The 19110-nt window shown below is 47.9% G+C and overlaps 1 protein-coding gene across 1 annotated transcript in view; it reads left to right on the top strand.

Moving 5' to 3' along the window:
* Positions 1 to 19110, top strand: part of MUC13 (mucin 13, cell surface associated) — a 774931-nt gene that overhangs the window by 297059 nt on the left and 458762 nt on the right. The window contains exon 7 of the mRNA XM_078682060.1: positions 11567 to 11673. Within this exon, the coding sequence (XP_078538186.1) occupies positions 11567 to 11673 (107 nt within the window). The remainder of the gene's footprint in view (positions 1 to 11566; positions 11674 to 19110) is intronic.

Here is a 19110-nt window from a genome sequence, read left to right as displayed (position 1 = left end):
GCCTTGACGGGCTCCTGTTCTGTCCGTCTCCGGCGGCTCCCTGTGCTTTCTGGTTCCGGGGTTCTTGCTGGCTTTCTTTTCTGTTTCCGTCCGGCCTCTCCCTTTGGTGCTTGCCGCTTGGGGTGGGACGTTTTTGCCGCTTGTGCTGTGCTCTGCGGCTGTGTTGAGCTGTGGCTGTGGCTTCTGGTCCTCCTGCTGCCTGGCCGTCCCTGGTGGGGTGTCTTCCTGCTGGGCCTTGGCTCGCTTTCTGCGGCCTTCTGCCCTTTGGTTCCTGGCGTTCCTGTGGGTTCGGTCCTGGTGCGTGACTGTCGGGTTCCTGCGGTGTCCGCTGCTGGTCGCTTCTTGCTTCCTCTCGGGTGCTTTGCTTGGGCCGTGCTCGGGGCTTCTGGTTTTCGGCGGGTTCCTGGGTCCTCCCCTTGTTTTCTTGTTGGGGGGGCTGTTGGGCCCTTCCTCTGTCCTGGTGGCGCCTTGTCCTTGTTGGGCTGTTGGCTCCGGGCCGGGCTGGTTGTGCTCCTCCTTCTTGCCTTCTGCCTGGTGGGGTTTGGTTTCCTGTTGTGGTTTCCTTCTCCCCTCTTGTTTCTCTGGAGCTGTGCACTTTCCCTGCTGGTGGGTTTTGGGTGTCGGTCTCCCCGGGTGTGTGGCCTCTCTACGCCTTCCTTTCGCCCCTTGGTTCCTGCCCTTCTGTTGGTTTGTGAGGGGTGGATGCCTGTCTGGGTGCCGGCCTGCCTGCCTGCGGTTTTCGCTGTTGGGCGCTTCTTGCTCCCGTCGGGTGCTTTTGCTTGTTCCGTGCTTGGAGTGTCTTCCTTCTGGTGGTGTCTCCCCCTGGTTTCCGGGGGGGGGGGGGGGGGTTGTTGTGCCCTTCCTCCTTGCTGGTGAGCCTTGGTCTTTTTGGTGGTGTTGGCTCAGGTTTATTCTCGTCTGCCGCCCTCTTTCCCTCCTGTGGTGGCTGGGATTTCTTGGTCTTCCTTGGCTTTTGCTTTTGGTGGCCTCTTGTTCTTTGGTTGTTCGGCTCTTGTGCCCTGCCCTGTTGGCCGTGCCTTTTCCCTCCTTGTGGGGTTTGGGTGTCTGCCTCCCCTGATGTGTGGCCAGGTTTCTGCTTCCTGCCCCTCTCGCTCTGCCTTGGGTTGCGGTTGGCTTTGCTTCGGGTCTGGGGCTTTGGGGGTCTGGCGTTGGCCCTGTGCTCCCGCGCGGGCTGTTTTTGGCCTGTGCCCTTTGCTCTCTCGTTGGCGCTGGGGTGTTCCTTCCCACTCCCTTGTTGAGTGGTGCGCCTTGGGCTTCTTCGAGCTCCTCTCCTTAGCTTTGGGTGCCGGGATTTTTTCCCGTGTGCTCTGGGGACCGTGGCTCTGCCTATGTTGGTTTTGCCTTTCCGGTCCCTGTTTTGGCTTCCCGTTTGCTTTGCGTTTGGGTCGCTGGTGCGCCTCTTGGCTTGCTTGTGTTGGGCTTTTTGCTGTGGGGCCCTTCTTTGCTTCGGGTCCTTTTTTTGGTCCCTGCTGGGGTCCTTTAATGGCTGCTCCTTCTATTGGGCTTTGTCGCGGTCCTGGATTGGTCTTCGGTCCTTTCTGGGTCCGCTCCCTTCGGTTGGCTGTGGTGCTGGGTCCGTTGTGTGGGCTCTGGGCTTCCTCCCTCTGGTTCTCCTTTCTCGGGGAGGTCTGGCTGTGGTTGGCTGTTGTGCCTTTCCTGTGCCCCCTCCTGGTTGGGGGTTCCATTTTTCCTCTCCTTCGGGGTCCTGGTGGTGCGGTGTTGTGTGCCTCCCGGCTGGCTGGCCTGCCTCTTCCGCGGCTGGTTTCGTGGGGTTGGGCGTGGGCCTTGTTGTTGGCCTTCTGCCTTTGGGGTTTCGCCTTCGGTGGTTCCGTGGTGGCTCCCTTTTTTCCTCCTGGGGGTCGGTTCCTTCTTTTCCGGGTCTGGGGTTTTGGTTTCCCTGGTTCCGTGTGGGCCTTTGTTGTCTTTCTTGGCTTCGCCCTCATTTTGCCCCGTTCTTGGTCGTTTTGTGGGGCGCCGGGTTCTTCTCCCGGTTGATTGGCTTTTTTGGTGCTGCTGCTACGGGGTCTCTGCGGGGTTGGCCTTTGTTTGGTCCTGCCCTGTGGCCTGGTTCCTCTGTGGTTCCCTGTTGCTGCCCTCTTTTCGGTTCTGCTGGGGGCTTCCCCTGCTGTGTTGGGGTCGTCCGTCTGCTTTGTCCTTCCTGTTCCTTCGGCTCGTCCGCCCTGTGCGGGCTGTTCTTTCTGCCCTTGTCCTTTGGGCTGGGTTGGCCTTTTGGCCCCTGGTTGTTTGGCGGCCTGGGTTAGGGGGCTTCGCCCTTGGTGGTTTCTCGCTGGTTGTTTGCCCTTTCCTGGCTCCGTTCTCTGTTGAGGCGTGATCGCTTCTCCTGGGCTTCCTTTGGTCGTGGGAGGGCCTTGGGTTTTTTGACCCTCTGCTTGCTCCCTTGGGGGCTTGGCTCTGCTTCTGTGCCTCCCTTCTGCGTGGCGGTCCCCTTCTGGCCTTTGGGGTCTTTGTTCGGGCCTCTGGGGTTCTGTTTTTTGGTCTGGTGCCCTTGTTGTTGGTGGGGTTCCGGAAGGCCGGGTTCTCTGCTTTGGTATTCTCCATATTTTAAGGTATGAGACAAGGTCAGGAGGGACCTGGGGGTAATGTCCTATTACTTACCGGTAATCTTCATTACTCCTGGTCCCGTTGACCTCGTCCCATTCCTTACTTCCCTCCCTCCCTCCCTTGCGGCCGGCCTTCCTGTTGTTGGCTTGGTGTTTTCAGGCTGCATGCTGGGCTGGTGCTGCTTATGTACTCCCAGTGGGAGTGAGCAGGTAGGGTATCCCAGCATGCTCCTTTTCTTTTTTTCTGTCATGGAGATGGTTATCTCCATATTTTAAGGAATGGGACAAGGTCAACGGGACCAGGAGTAATGAAGATTACCGGTAAGTAATAGGACATTACTTTCCTCACACAAGGTATTCTCTGAGGAAACCCACAAGACCAATCCAAACCACCGTTGTGCCACCCTCGGTGGATATAGTCCTAACCATGCACCTTGCATGACCCCAAAATGTGACAGCATCTGAATTCTTATATTCTATATTGTTGCATTTGCTTGCTTGCAGGCTTCCCTTTCCCCCCTTGTCCCACGTGGATCTATTACCACCAAATCAACAGTGCTCAGAAATTGGCCCACCTCAGGTAATCAAAGATTATGGAACCCTCAATCAAATAATGTCTCTGGCCTTTCCCACATATCTTCTTGCCCTAAATGTGATGGTAGAACCACTCACTATTCTTTAATGCCTTATTTAAAAAAAAAATGTAATTTGTTTTATTTTTCTTATTGCATGTTTCTCTTTTTGCCTATACACTTTTGTAGTTCATAACCTGCTTCATTTACTTAATATATTTATTTTTTGATTGAGTTAGCACTGCGTTTTGCCTTTTGATTACTTTTGAGTGCCATGTGCAAAAAAAAAGATTAGTGGCTTAAAGGGTAAATTAGACTCGTGTTGGTGCAAACGTAATGAACTGTGGATTACATTGTTCGATCACAACCCCTGTTCAGTTGAAGCTTGAATGTTTAATTTGTAAAACTTTTTTATTAACAATACTTGTAGCTGGATTCAGATATCGGATTTAGGTTAAGGGTGTCAAAGTCTTGGCCCTTTGCCACATTACAATCTGCCTAATTTTTCATCTACTTACAGAATAGTTAATGAAATGGGTGGACTTTGAGCAAAAGCCTCTGAATAGAACAAACCGCTATATGTATCAAGCTATTTAGCATTCGCAAAGGCCGAAATTCTGCGAATTTCGGCCTTTGCGAATGCTAAATAGACAAATGGAATGTATCAAACAAGTTTGATGCAAAATAAGGATTAGCAAAATTTGCTAATCCTTATTTTGCGATTGCACTTAAGGAATTGCAAAATTTGCGATTCCTTAAATGCAATGTATCAAACAAATATTATGGAAAAAATGCCATTAAGGATTAGCAAATTACCACCAATTTCTAGTTGGTGGTAATTTGTGAATTCTTATCAAAAAGCTTCTTTGAAAAAAACCAAAGGTGCCATATGACGCCCATACATGCCCTTAGGGCATGTATGTGCGCCATATGCCCCCAAAAGTCTTTTTCAGGGGTGCAGCAGGGTGTTCTTGAGACACCCCTGCACCCTTGGAAAAATCCCTAATTTGCGATCAGCAAATTGCTAATTGCAAATTGCACTTTCATTCCTATGGGCCTCCTGGCCCATGGAAATGAAGGGGTAATTTGCGAATGACAATTTGCTAATCTCAAATTAGGAATGCTAAGGAATCGCTATTGGAAAGCGATTTTGTACATACATACCGTTTTGCATTTCCTAAATAGCGATTCCTTAAAATTCGCTATTTAGGAAATGCAAAATGGTTTGTTGATACATATAGCGGAAAGTCAGATGTCAGTGTCTGCAAGTATCTAAGACGTTTGCGCCAGTGTGCTTTATGTGTGGTGCATTTGATCTTGAAGTTAATCCTGGCATTCACTGGAAGCCACTATGGTGCTTTGAGGGATGGATGATATGGTCCTGCTTTCTGAAGCTAAGGCAACATTTGACTACTCTGCATCCGAAGTCTTTGGCACATGACAATAAGAGTCTTATGGAAAAAAGGGCAGATGATGTTAGAGTTGGGGAGGCATGCACTAGGACAAGGGTTCACGAGCACTTGTCTCAGGTCTATGTGGAGGAGAGGGAGGGTTTTCAGAAGGGAGAGATGAATATTTACACCATTTGTCGCCACATTGAGTCAGGGAACAGATGTGAGTTCAGAGACAAAGAGAATCCACAGATTTCCTACTTTTGATTAGGAGGGGTGGGAGTTCCTAGGCGTGCGGTTCTGCCAACGGTTTGAGGGCCAGGCTCTGAATCGGCAATTACTATGATCTTAGTCATAACTGCGTTCATGTGGAGCAAATTCTCATTGATTCATTAGAAAACATGGTGCCAAGTATGAGGTAATGTCTGAGGGCATCTCTATACCCTTTTCTAAGAGAAAAAGGTTCTACGTGTTATCATCATGCTTTCTGAAGTTCACTAGGTTCACTCTGCTACCTGTAGCAAGTGAGGAAAAGGGTATAAAAACAAATACAAGAAAGGGGTAATCCTGAACCCGAACCAAATACTAACCATGAAAGTGCAGAGAGGATGTGGCCTTATGGCCAGAGCTGTTAGCTTCGGAGCTGGTTAACCAGGTTCGAATCTCGGCATCGGCTCAACATCCTGTCTTAAGAAGACCAAACCTTAAGTTTAACTGGGACAAAATCCTAACTTTACGGCTTTCGGTATTCACAAAGGGCATTTCGGAGTACTCAAGTTAGGATTCCTAACTTTAGTACTTCCATTTTGTGAATACCAAAAGTCGCAAAGTTAGGATTTTGTCTCAGATAAACTCAAGTTTTTGTCTTCTTAAGACGGGCTTCAGCTGCTATATGTTATGGGTGCCACACTAGCCTTCAAATCGTGGCCGTCGTAGTCCTCTGAATAAAACAGAATTGGTTTAAATTTAATTACTTAGGCCATTGTTTTTAAAATATTTAATTGCTAGAATGACAGCTTTTGACTTACCCCTATGTCAACAATACATTTTATTACATCAATAACCCACAACGCACTAGGCAATATAGTTAAGTCACAGCCATACTGGAAACCGAAATTGGCCCTGGCAAAGAGCTCGGCCGGCCCTTGGGTGGGAGGGCGGTGCTAGTTCTTTGCTGGGGCTGATTTCGGTTTGGCAGGCCCCCAGTAACAATAAGCATTTGTAATGCAATCAGTCTCGCCTTTGGGACCCTATATGTATGTAGCTATGCAGCACATTAGCCTGGGTGCTGAAACATCTACTGTTCTTTAACATGGAGTGAAAGTAAGCACCAAACTTAGTGACATGCCAGGTATGGGACCACATGAAGCGAAATATTGCCTTTCAGCGGGAAATGGTATAGTCCAAAGCTCTGTTTTTAATATAAAACCAGGGCCTTCGGTGGTCATATCACTGAAAATACAAGATCTAAAAAAAAATATTGTTGTCTACGGGTGGTCGTGGAAGACAATTTCTATGGACTGGAATCTAGAGAATGCTAAAGTGATTCTGGTATTTTACTGACCTCTGCTGGTCAAAAAAGTTAAATAGAGGCAGTTGGCAGAAAATTAATAAAAAAGAAAGTCCCTCAGCAAAAAGTAATTCTGGTATTTTACTGACCTCTGTTGGTCGTTTTCTGTCAAGACAGTTAAATAGAGGCAGTTGAACAGAAAAAAAAGTCCCTAAGCGGAAGCAGACAAGTCTAGGGCTGATCTCCAGAGCACCAAAAAGTACATATATGTATAAGTATATATAGTAAAGTATATACTTAAGTATATACAAGAGGTCTCGAATGCTCGACCTAAAAACGGAACCCCGGAGTCCTAAACCGGCCCCCACCTTGGAGGCCCACCGGGGAAATGCTCGGTGCCTGCTATGGCCAGGCCGGCCCTGTTTGTAATGTCATCTCAATTATGGGCCCCCCAAAGTAAAGTCAAGAGATCAAACGGTTTGAAATACTGGTTTCTAAAGCGGCACCAAAAGATGTTGAGTGGAATGTTTTCAAAAGTCTCACCCACTGGTAAATTGTTCGAGTCAAGGAACAACCGCATGAAAATCATGGCCGCACCGGGGAACTAAAGCAGCTCTGACAAAAATGCTCAAACGATCCTCTTCCTTAGCCACCCTCCCTTCATCTCCTCGCGCTCTCTCTCCCTCGCTTCCCATGCATGCACTCTCTCTCATACTCTCCAGTCTGCGCACCCTCTCTCTCTCACTTCCCATGCACGAACTCTCACTCACTCTTTTCAGTCCTTGCGCTCTCTCCCGCTTCCCATACATGTACTCTCTCTCACTCTATCCAGTCCTCATGCTCTCTCCCTTGCTTCCCATGCATGCACTCTCTCAATCTCTCCAGTCCTCACGCGCTCACTCCCTCGATTCCCATGCATGCACTCTCTCTCACTCTCTCCAGTCCTCGCGCACTCTCTCCCTCGCTTCCCATGCATGCACTCTCTCTCACTCTCTCCAGTCCTCGCGTACTCGCTCCCTCGCTTCCCATGAATGCATGCACTCTCACTCTCTACAGTCCTCGCGCTCTCTCTCCCTTGCTTCCCATGCATGCACTCTCTCTCACTCTTTCCAGCCCTCTCTTTCTCCCTCGCTTCCCATGCATGCACTCTCTCTCACTCTCTCCAGTCCTCGCGTGCTTGCTCCCTCGCTTCCCATGAATGCACGCACTCTCACTTTTTCCAGCCCTTGCGCTCTCTCTCGCTTCCAATGCATGCACTTTCTCACTCTCTCCAGTCCTCGCGCTCTCTCCCTCGCTTCTCTTGCATGCACTCTCTCTCACTCTCTCCAGTCCTCAGGCACTCTCTCCCTTGCTTCCCATGCATCCACTCGCTCTCACTCTTTCCATTCCTCATGCTCTCGTTTCCCATGCATGCACTCTCACTCACTCACTCCTGTCCTCATGCGCGTTCTCTTTCACAGCACCCATGCATGCATTCTCTCTCACTCTCTCAAGTCCTCGCGCTCTCTCTCTCTTGCTTCCCATGCATTCACTCGCTCTCACTCTTTTCATTCCTCACACTCTCGCTTCCCATGCATGCACTCTCACTCACTCACTCCTGTCCTCACGCGCGTTCTCTCTTGCTTCCCATGCATGCACTCTCTCTCACTCTCTCCAGTCCTCGCGCGCTCTCTCCCTTGCTTCCCATGCATGCTCTCTCTCTCACTTTTTCCAGCCCTCTCTTTCTCCCTCGCTTCCCATGCATGCACTCTCTCTCACTCTCGCCAGTCCTCGCGCTCTCTCTCCCTTGCTTCCCATGCATGCACTCTCTCTCACTCTTTCCAGCCTTCTCTTTCTCCTTCGCTTCCCATGCATGCACTCTCCCTCACTCTCTCCAGTCCTCGGGCACTCTCTCCCTCGCTTCCCATGCATGCACTCTCTCTCACTCTTTCCAGCCCTCTCTTTCTCCCTCGCTTCCCATGCATGCACTCTCTCTCACTTTCTCCAGTCCTCGCGTGCTCGCTACCTCGCTTCCCATGAATGCACGCACTCTCACTTTTTCCAGTCCTTGCGCTCTCTCTCGCTTCCAATGCATGCACTTTCTCACTCTCTCCAGTCCTTGCGCTCTCTCCCTCGCTCCCCTTGCATGCACTCTCTCTCACTCTCTCCAGTCCTCAGGCGCTCTCTCCCTTGCTTCCCATGCATCCACTTGCTCTCACTCTTTCCATTCCTCATGCTCTCACTTCCCATGCATGCACTCTCACTCACTCACTCCTGTCCTCATGCACGTTCGCTCTCGCTTCCCATGCATGCATTCTCTCTCACTCTCTCAAGTCCTCGCGCTCTCTCTCTCTTGCTTCCCATGCATTCACTCGCTCTCACTCTTTTCATTCCTCACGCTCTCGCTTCCCATGCATGCACTCTCACTCACTCACTCCTGTCCTCATGCGCGTTCTCTCTCACTTCCCATGCATGCACTCTCTCTCACTCTCTCCAGTCCTCGCGCTCTCTCTCCCTTGCTTCCCATGCATGCACGCTCTCTCACTCTTTCCAGCCCTCTCTTTCTCCCTCGCTTCCCATGCATGCACTCTCTCTCACTCTCTCCAGTCCTCGCGCTCTCTCTCCCTTGCTTCCCATGCATGCACTCTCTCTCACTCTTTCCAGCCTTCTCTTTCTCCTTCGCTTCCCATGCATGCACTCTCTCTCACTCACTCCTGTCCTCACGCGCTTTCTCTCTCGCTTCTCATGCCTGCACTCTCTCTCGCTCTCGCTCTCTTCAGTCCTTGCACTCTCTCCCTCGCTTCCCATGCATGCACTCTCTCCAGCCCTTGCACGCTTTCTCCCTCACTTCCCATGCATGCACTCTCTCTCACTCTCTCCAGTCATCGGTCGCTCTCTGCCTCGCTTCCCATGCATGCATTCTCTCTCACTCTTTCCAGTCCCAGTGCTCTCTCTCTCGCTTCCCATGCATTAACTCTCTCTCACTCTTTCCCGTCTTCGCGCTCTCTCTCTCTCGCTTCCCATGCATGCACTCTCGCTCACTCTCTCCAGTCCTCGCGCTGTCTCTCCCTACCTCGGTTTCTCTCTCTCCTCATGTGACTGTTGCAGTTAACCTTTGGGAGCTCGGAAATTAGACAGAAGCACCTGCAGTGGTCCTGGGCTTTCAAAAGCAGCCTCCAATTGTTCCAGCCCACATGGTAAATGACCTATGAAAGAAAAGGGCCAGTCTGGCTCTGATGAAAACGAGTCTTGCTCCAGACTGTTCCTAGTAGAGCCGTACTAAGTCTGATTTGCACATAGCTGTCCTCTGTCTGTAGCGGCATGCAGCCCGAGTAACTATTTACCACGGACTGAAATTAATTTAAGCATCCCATCCATTACATTTATTTTAAATAAAGGACAGGAAAGCATTTGGGCTTTCTTTTCTGGCTCCTACTACTAGTAAGTGTTGATCAAAACTGTAAACTTCTTTTTTTTATTTTTGTGAATTGCCTTTTAAGTGGCCTGAAGTTATCATCCATTGCAATTTATGGGTTTGTGAAGCTGGCTGACTTTTAGAAATACACTTTGTGCAAGAGAATGCATTTTTGGTAGAGACATCTCAGGTTTTTTTCAATTAGCAAATTTAAAACCCCCACATTGTTGTATGGCGTTTTACGATCCGAGTGAAATTTAGCGATTCATGCCCTTATATAGGTACAATTCACATTGCCCTAATATAGGCATTGAAATCATACCCATATTTAGATATAGCCCATGCAGTCCAAATACAGGCATGGCAACTTCCACCCGTACCAAAACGTCACAACTATTTCTTGGAAAATCGGCTTAAGCACTCGGGGACCTCCCCTTGCTTGAATATTGATTTGTACAAGAACTCACGGAGTTTACAGAGAAATACCATTCCCTTGGGGTTCTTTACTGACGCTATTATGCCCGAATTTACGTCAAACTAGGCAACTTCAAGGTATAAATATGCCTTCACTTGCTCTAGCAAGACACGGTGGTTCGGAGCAGTTCGACTATCTACTTGCCCGACGCAGCTCGCTACAGCAAATGCCGAAGGAAGCTGACCCTCCAGCTGACGCACTGATCGAGAAGCTGTCCTTTCTCTTGCTGAGAATCCAGCTCCAGTGTTTCCAAGCTCCCCTTGCGGGGTGTTGGGAAATCGAGTCCCGAGACAGAGATAGCAGACCTCCTCTATTCTAAACTAAGGTATGTAGCTGATTAGACCCTAAGAGAAATCTTGGATAGATTCTTGGCAAAGAAAACTAAACCTATGCTACACCACACTTACTTCTTCCCTCGTACTGGACTTAGGTTATGTACATTGGGGTAGGCGTATTTTAGAGGCACCAGTTGAGTACTTTTAGCCTTTGTTATTTATGTATGTATTTATATATGGTTTAGAAACCATGCAATGCTTTTACAGTATTATGTTATAATTCTATTCTCGCTGTACGCATGATACTTTGCAGCCTGCATTACGATTGTAGCAGTTCACTTTACTTGCATGAGAAAGAAGACTGTTCAATAAATCCTTTTATTGAAAATGCCTGTCTCTCTATTTCTCTGCACCTCTGATGAAACGAAGCATGCACGATTGTCTGAGTAAAATATTTATCTATTGTTTCCATGACTCTGAAGATACGTTTATTCTTGGGGAAACAAAGTTGTCATGTTTATGCGGTTGTCAGAAACTAATCCCTTCTTGTGAATTCGAGAAAGTTTCTAGTGACCTCTGAGCTGGCTGGCACTCACAATTAAGTTTAGTATATTTGATAGAGACCTAGTCGACATGAGTCCTACGTCAAATCTATAGGATATATTATTCCACTGCGCAGAGCCTATTGGGAATATAGGAACTACACTACAACATGACTGTCCCTACATTAAAATGGATGGAACCTCATTCTTTGGCCAAAAGCACTGATTGGTAGACATAGGTAATTTTTTTCTAAATTAAGCAATTTGTCATTTTTTTGGGGTGTCCATCAGCGAGTGAAGTTTGGAGATGGCAATTTAATTTAAACTGAATTATAACCTGTCTTCACCTGGTAAGGTAGACTATTTTTTCTGGTTGCTTTCTATATTTCCATAATAACTATTTTAAAATAAAAAGGCCTTTGACAAATTGGAAACGATAGTAGTATTTAAGACAAGATTCATCCAGTTATTGTGTCTTTTGCATTTATTAATCTAAAAATCGAATAATAGCTGATCGAAGTGAGCTTTTATATTGTGAACAGATAGTTATTAACTTATGGTGTGTTCTTATGATTATCATATGTTTCTCTACACAATTAGTGTTGTATTTAAATTTACTTGATATACAGAAATCGGATTACTTGGCTTGGTTTGGCTTTCTATATAACTTTCCTAATATGATCCTCTTGCTATGATGAGATACTGATAGTGAGGCTATGGAAATGCATTGACTAAAAATGAAAGATTTATGCTTGAATTAAAAATGCACGTTTTGCTCATTTATGTGTACTGTTGCTAAACACTTTACTATAATGGCTTTCTTAGGAAAACAGTTCTTTGGAACAGTAAATCTAAACAAAACATATTCAATGGCCGTTGTGGAACCAGGATCTGCAGAATATAAAGAGTTATATCAGGAAGTCCAAGACTTTGTAAGTTATTGCATGTTTTGTTAACTTCAATCATACCAGTTTTGAAAATGCTTGATTTATTACATTCAGTAGCATTAGAGTTCTATGCATTTTGCAGGCGTGGGGCGTTTGACTGGTGGGATCCAGGAACACCCCACCCAAGTTACTATTGCAGTACCTGACCGCCTGTTCTTGGGTCTCGACCCCTTTCTGTTTCGCATGTGCAGAGAAGGCACTGTGAGTCAGATTAAGAGTTTGGTGGAGGCTTTACTCTGTTATAGACCCAACGGATAGCCCACCCGCTTCACTACTAGTGCATTATATCCTATGGCACTTGTAAAACTGTGGACGTAACGTTTGTGAGCAGTACTCATTCGCCAAGCTCTAAAGCAGACCATCTGTTGTCAATATCAGACTTTTTATACAGTTTTGTGTATTAATGCAATTGTACTTTTTTATCGTTCTTGCGTTATTTATTCTTAGTCCCTTTGTTAAATATGTAAAGTACACTCCATTGTTTGAGTATTTCAAAGGAATTGTTTAGCGCTCAGTTGTCAAATGTTTCGCAGTGAACTTAAGTGTGCTCTCTCCTATATCGAGCTGTTGAAATAGTAGCTGTGGGTTTTTTTCAGTTAAACAAATGGTGAGACCAGAAAACATCTGCTGCAAGCAAATATTTTCTACTTGTTAAATATAAAAAAACTAGGATATGGTAAGTACATACGTAAATGGTAAATGTATATAGCACATTATACGCTAGAGCATTTCTAAGCACTCGGTGCAAGATGGCTTGAAATACTTATGAGAATGGAAGCATCTTAGTCATAAGCCAAAACCTCTGGTAGGAAGGAGGGTTCTGTCCTTAGTGAAGTGGGAAGATTGTTTGATAATTTAGGATCAAGGAGGGGACGGTACTCCCTCCCATCCATGCAAGTTTTGTGCAGGAAGGTTGGATGGGCTTGGACATCTATGCAGGCGGAAAGATTGGATAATAGATGTGTCTCATGTTAATTGTCCGCGGCAGTATTGGAGAGGGCCATGCCCTCCATTTACAGGCACTTGAAAGCAATCTTACCCTCTGCATTGGGGCAGTGAAGTTTGATTCAGACTGTAGACACAAGAGCGCCTTTTTTTGGATTCATAATCAGTCTTACCCTATAATTTTGCGTGACCTGCACCTAAGCAAGATTTTATTTTAGCCCTAGATACACGTGTAGGTGCCTGTGTGCCAAGGAAAAAGACTGTATGGACACTGAATCTGATGCGAATCAATCCTTTATTGAACTGCCCTTTCTATTACTTTTGTTCTTTTTTACAGGGGGAGCATGAATCCACCCATGCTGTCCCCGTCACCCACTATAGCAGAAAATCCCAGTTTTTTCTAGATGCATTTAATCTTATCAAATTGGAGTTTGTTGAGTGAGTCAAGCTACTCCCAATGCTGAGGACTTTGTAATGCTCATGTTTTTGTGTGGCAGTAGCTGGCATGACGTGGGTTGTGTGACTGATGATTGCCCTGAATCATCGGCATATGGTCCACTGCGTTCAGAGTAAGGAAGATCCTCTAACTCTGATGTTTATTTTGGTGGTTGTTTGTGAGAACATTTTCTTGAGATTGCTGTGACTCTTGATTTTGTTGAACTAAGAGATTGTGACAGCGTGCTCTCTGAGATTGCAAAATCGACAAGCAATTTCTTACAGAAATTTCACTTCACTAGTGTGAAGTTGGAGATCTTTTTGCTTCAATTACCTGTGATGAGATGCTCCTTGAGTTTAGAGATGGTTCCCTAGCCATTACCTGTTCTCAGATTTCTCATCCACACGAAGCACTGCTTGGAACTAGAGAATCTTACTCATATCTGACAAATTCAATTCTTTCTTATCCTAGTTTGATGAGTGCTGCTGACAACGTTGATGAGAATTTGTTTCTTTGTCGCTTTGGATCAGGTGGATATTGTCTCTGTTGCTCCCTTGTTTTCACTGATCACTGCTTCCCAGTTCTCCCTCCTTTGTGTTGTCTTTCTCAGATGCATTTGTGTTCTGAGTTCCAAGGTGCGGTTACATTGACAAATCTTCGGTGGCTTGTGGCCTCTTCTTTTCTCTTCGGCCTTCTATTGTCTGTCCCACTATTATGGAAGATACCACTGCTGAACACCTTCTCACTTGGGTTTGTGAGGTTTGATGCCCCTTATCCACTCACTTGCTTGATGTGATGTTTCTGAACCTTAGTCTGTCTCTAGATGACCAGTATCCTGCCTCACTCACATCTTCAGTTGTAGTCATTTGCCACTAAAATTGCGTGCTACATCTTTGGTTGTGAAATTTGTGGGCTGACCAAGATTTTTCTTTTTCCTCACTCTCCTTTGTTCTCTCTCTCAGTCTCATGTGTCTTCCTTGATGGCTTGCTAGACACCCCCTCTCTTTTTCTTAATTATTTATTTGAGGTGTTATTCTTCATATTTGGCTAGTGCATAATTATTGCCCCCTTAATGGTTGTTGTTTTTCTAGCAGTTTGAATTGCATGGTTGATGACAGGCAGCCATAAATGATTCAAAGCGTATTGCAGAGACGTTTTAAGGCATTGGCAAAGGGGGCAATTGCCAGGGGCCCCACTTTCCAATGCCCCCCTGCTAAAGTGATCTTTCTCCCCTTTATGTATCAGCATCTCTCTCTGTCCATCTCCACCTATGATTTTCTCTACCCAGTCTTACATTTAGGAATTTAGGAGTCCATGTAAGACTTTCATCTGTTTTTGTGTAAAAGATAAACATTAAATTCAACACCGTTTGTCATTATGTAGTCACAAATTATTAGGAAATTGGTAATAGAATTGTAATTTGTTTCATATAGGGGGCCCTAAGATATTCTCTGCCCAGGGCCCCAAAATCCATAAGATAACACTAACTGATTCACATCTTAATTTGAGAATATTTTAAAAGAGCAATGTTGTACCAGGGCTTGTAGCCTTGCAGCAAAAGCTCCATAGGATTCACCCCGTTCCTGGCATGCCAGGTTCAAAATGTGATGTTCTTGAATGACATTCCTTTCAGGGTTGAAGTTTGCACACATTGCTTCTTTGCTTTGCTTTTTTATATCTCCATCTTTTAGAATGCTCTGAATGCTTGCAATCATGCCCTACTAGATCAATCAGAAGCGCCAATTCAATCAATCAGGCGTTTGTTAAGTGCGACTACTCACCTGTAAGGGTCTCAAGGCGCTGGGGGTGGCAGGGGGTGCACGTTCCAGTCCATCAAGGAGGCGGTCTGTCAAAGAGCCAGGTTTTGAGGTTGCTTGTGAAGGTGGGGAGCGATGTTGTCTGTCTGAGGTGCAGCGTAAGGGCATTCCAGGCTCTGGCCGCGAGGAAGGAGGAGTGGCCTCCCGATCTGGTCTTTCTGATGCGGGGGACCACGGCGTAGGAGAGCTGGGCTGATCGAAGGGTCCTTTGGGGTGGGTGGAATTTGAGTCGGCTGTTCAGGTATGCTGGTCCGGTGTCATGGAGGGCCTTGTGAGCGTGGGTGAGCAACTTGAAGGTGACTCAAGCCTCGATGGGGAGCCAGTGGAGTATGCCCAGGTGGTGGGAGATGTGGCGGTGTCTTGGCAGGTTGAGGACCAGTATTGCGGTGGCGTTCTGGATGTTCTGTAGCTTGCGGTGAGGTTTTTGTTTATTCTGGCGTAGAGTGCGTTGCCGTAGTCGAGTCTGCTGGTGACAAGGGCGTGCATGACTGTCTTTCTGTGTCCGAGGGGGGTTTATTGGAAGGGCTTACGTAGGAGGTGGAGGGTGTGGAAGCAGGAGGACGAGACGGAGTCGATCTGACGGTCCATTTTGAGCTCGGAGTCCAGAATGATTCCCAGGTTGTGTGCGTGGTCCGTGGGGGTGGGGGGCACCAGGTGTTGTTCCACTCATCAGGGTTTGGGCCGATGATGAGTACTTCTGTACTGTTGGTGTTTAGTTGTAGGCAGCTGTTTTTCATCCATTTGGTGACGGCTTCCCTGCCTCTCGAAAGTTGTGTCTGGCGGTGTTGGGTTCGTTGGATAGGGAGAGGATGAGTTGGGTGTCATCTACGTATGACACAATGTTGAGTCCGTAAGTTCTGATGATGGGGGCGAGTGGAGCCATGTAGGCGTTGAAGAGCATCGGTCTGAGGGAGGAACCCTGGGGGACTTCTCAGGTGGTAGGTGTAGGGCCCGAGAGGAAAGGGGGGAGTCTGACCCGCTGTGTTCTGCTGGAGGGGAAGGAGTGGATCCAGTCGAAGACCTTGTCCCTGATCCCTGCATCGCAGAGTCTGCATATTAGGGTGCGATGAGAGACTGTGTCGAATACCGCTGAGATGTCGAGGAGGATGAGGGCTACTGTTTCCCCTTTGTCCAGTAGGGTGCGGATGTCGTCTGTTGTGGCGAGGAGGACGGTTTCTGTACTGTGTTTTTTTCTAAAGCCGGATTGGGAGGAGTCGAGGATGTTGTGCTCTTCGATGAATGTGGCGAGTTGGCTGTTGATGACTTTTGCTGGGAACGGGAGCAGGGAGATAGGTTCTTCAAGATGGGGTTGACCTCGGCGTGTTTCCAGTCGTCGGGCAACAAGGTGGAAACCAGAGAGCGGTTGATGGTGTGGCGGAGCATGGGTGCGATGGGGTTGGCGGCTCTGTTGAAGATGTGGTTGGGGCAGGGGTCCTTGAGGGCCCCGGAGTGGATTGACTTCATTGTCATCAGTGTGTCTTCGGTGGTGGGGGCTGTCCAGTTGTAAATAGTTGGCTTCAGGGTGTCGGGGGTGGTTGGTGAGGGATCAGTATGTTTGTTGTCTTCGTTAAAGTTGTCTCAGATGCTCTTGATTTTGTGATGGGAAAAGGTGCTGAGTTTGTTGTACAGGTCTTGTGAGGGAGGGATGTCCGTAGATTCGCTGGTGGGTTGGGCGAACTCCTTGATGATGTTGAAGAGTTCTTTGCTGTTGTGTGCGTGTGTGGAGATTCTGTCTTCAATCCCTATTTTCCTCGTTTCTCTGATGAGTTGGTGGTGGGCGTTTGTGGCGGCTCTGAAGTTGTTGTGGGATTCTGTGGAGTTGGTGTTCCTCCAGGCCTTATTGAGGTGGCGACGAGTGCATCCGGACTCTCGAAGTTCGGTGGTAAACCATCTGGCTTTTTTGGTGTGGGTGTTGTTGTTTTTCTTGAGTGGGGCTATGGTGTTGGTGATGTCGGAGATCCATCTGTGCAGGGTTCGGGCTGCAGTGTTGGGGTCATCGTTTTCCACAATGGTTGGGGTGGAGGTGCTGAGTGAGGAGGTGAGCTGGTCGTCGGTGATTTTGGTCCAGTTTCTTCGTGGGAGCAGGTGCTGGTGTTTGTGGATGGTAGGTGTTCCGAAGGTGAAGTGGACACATCGATGGTCTTTCCATGGGAGTTCGGTGGTGTGGCTGATGGTGATGGAGTTTCCTGTAGTGAAGAGGGGGCCGAGGGTGTGTCCTGCTCAGTGCGTGGGCTTGGTCACGATCTGGTGGAGTCCAATGTTGTAGTGGTTGTCCAGAGGAATGTGATGTTGGGGCCCAGTTGGTTGTCAAGGTGGAAGTTGAAGTCTCCTAGCAGGGTGTAGTTGGTGGATGCGATGGCCTGTGGAGAGATGATGTCTGTAATGGAGTTGGCAAAAGGTCTGCGGGGTCCAGGGGGTTGGTAGATGAGGGTTCCTCGGAGGGTGGCGGTAGGGCTGGCCAGTATCTTGAAGTGAAGGTGTTCCATCAGGTCTGTGGACTCATCGGGGAGTGTGCTCAGGCGGAGGATGGATTTGTGGACAATGGCGATTCCTCATCCCGGGCGGATGGGGTGGTGTTCCTGGAGAACTTGTTTCCTTCGGGAATGGCGATCGCGATGTCCAGTCCGAGGTGGTGTTGGTCCAGGTTTCGGGGAAGAACGCTACGTCTGGGGTGGTGCTGTCGAGGAGGTCCCAGATTTCAGTGGCGTGTTTGTGGAGTGATCGGACGTTGAGGAGGATGCATTGCAGGGTCTTTGGTTTGGGTGTGTTCTTGCGGGCTGGTTGTGCTGTGTCAGTGTTCCTTAATTTCATAGAACAGTGGTCCTTGTTAAACGCAAAGAAATCAGAACAACCGGTAAATATAGAACAGAGTCGATTCTATATGATCTACCCAGCCGGATAGAAAATGTAATACAAATAAATAAATTTTCTGTCAAGGGACAGTTGCAGTATCCAGTAGGATACAATCCTGTATCCAAAGCAAAGCAATACACAAAACAGGTGTGGCAAGGTGACAGCTTTAACAGAAAATCATAAAAAACTAAATTCACAACAGTCAGACGAAACAGAGAGATTGCTTGTTCTTAATTATACATGATGAGACAAGCATGGTAAGCTGTTTTTTATGGTCGACGACGTTTCGATCCCATTCAAGGGGTAACTGAGATCATCATCAGGACAGTGATACTGTAAGCCTGAGATAACACTTTATACAGAACCAAAACCATACTCAAGCATATGAAGTAGGGACACAGTAGTCCATGGAAGGGGTGGGAGAAGCCGACTCCAAGCGTGGCCAAGTTCCTTGGTCCGATGCCCGGGGAAAATGCAGCTGGGTCCTGGCGGGGAAGCAGAGAACCTTAAAAATGGAGTAAACGGGCAATGCCGGATGGCGGGAATCCTTAGATTTGTGTGATCATTGTTGCATTGTGACAGGTCCGTGAATGTGAGCAGTTAATGACACGAAGTGACGGGTTTGTGAATAGTGAGCACAATGACTCACATGTGTCAGTGTTCCTGGCGGTGCTGTAGGTGTGTCTGCAGTGGTGACAGCTGAAGGGTCCGTGGGTGTCGGCTGGTGATGTTAGCTTGCAGTTGTTGCTGTGGCCTGGGTTGAGTTCGTGGAGTGCCGCTGGGTCGTAGTGTTGGAGGTGCGGAGGTCCAGGGTTCCTGGCGCTGGTCGCGGACGGGTCAGGGATGGGTGCAGACAGGCTTGCCTGAGACGCGCCAGCGGTGCAGCCGCCATTAAGTAGGGGTAGGGGAGGGCTGGTCAGCTGCAAGGCAGGAACGGGGAGGGGAGGGTGTAGGAGAGTAGGGTCTGCAATCCTATGATCACCCAGATTTTTGCTTTTTGCTGCACTGGTTTACGACTTTCCCTGGCTGTGGGCCTGCTAATCAGACCCACAGCCTAGCTGTTCTCTCTATCCAAATTGTACTTAGGTACTGAATTGGCACTGGGCCCTCTCCAAGTCCCTGTACCCAGGGCTGAGGTGCACCCAGAAGTCTCCCAGGGGCTGAAGCATGTATTGTGCCGCCCCTGGATTGACTAACTAAAACTGACACAACTGGCTGCACGACAGCTGGGGCAAGGTGGTGTACTCACCCTTTGCTTTAGATATAGTATACCTATATCTAACCCTAAAATGGACACACAGATCTCCTATCAGTCACTCCTATAGCAGGCCTTAACAATCCTGAAGGCAGAGTGCTTGGAATCGTGTGAGA

This window comes from Lissotriton helveticus, chromosome 3_1, assembly GCF_964261635.1.
Source record: "Lissotriton helveticus chromosome 3_1, aLisHel1.1, whole genome shotgun sequence".
Taxonomy (NCBI): Eukaryota; Metazoa; Chordata; class Amphibia; order Caudata; family Salamandridae; genus Lissotriton; species Lissotriton helveticus.
This window is presented reverse-complemented; position numbering and strand designations above follow the sequence as displayed.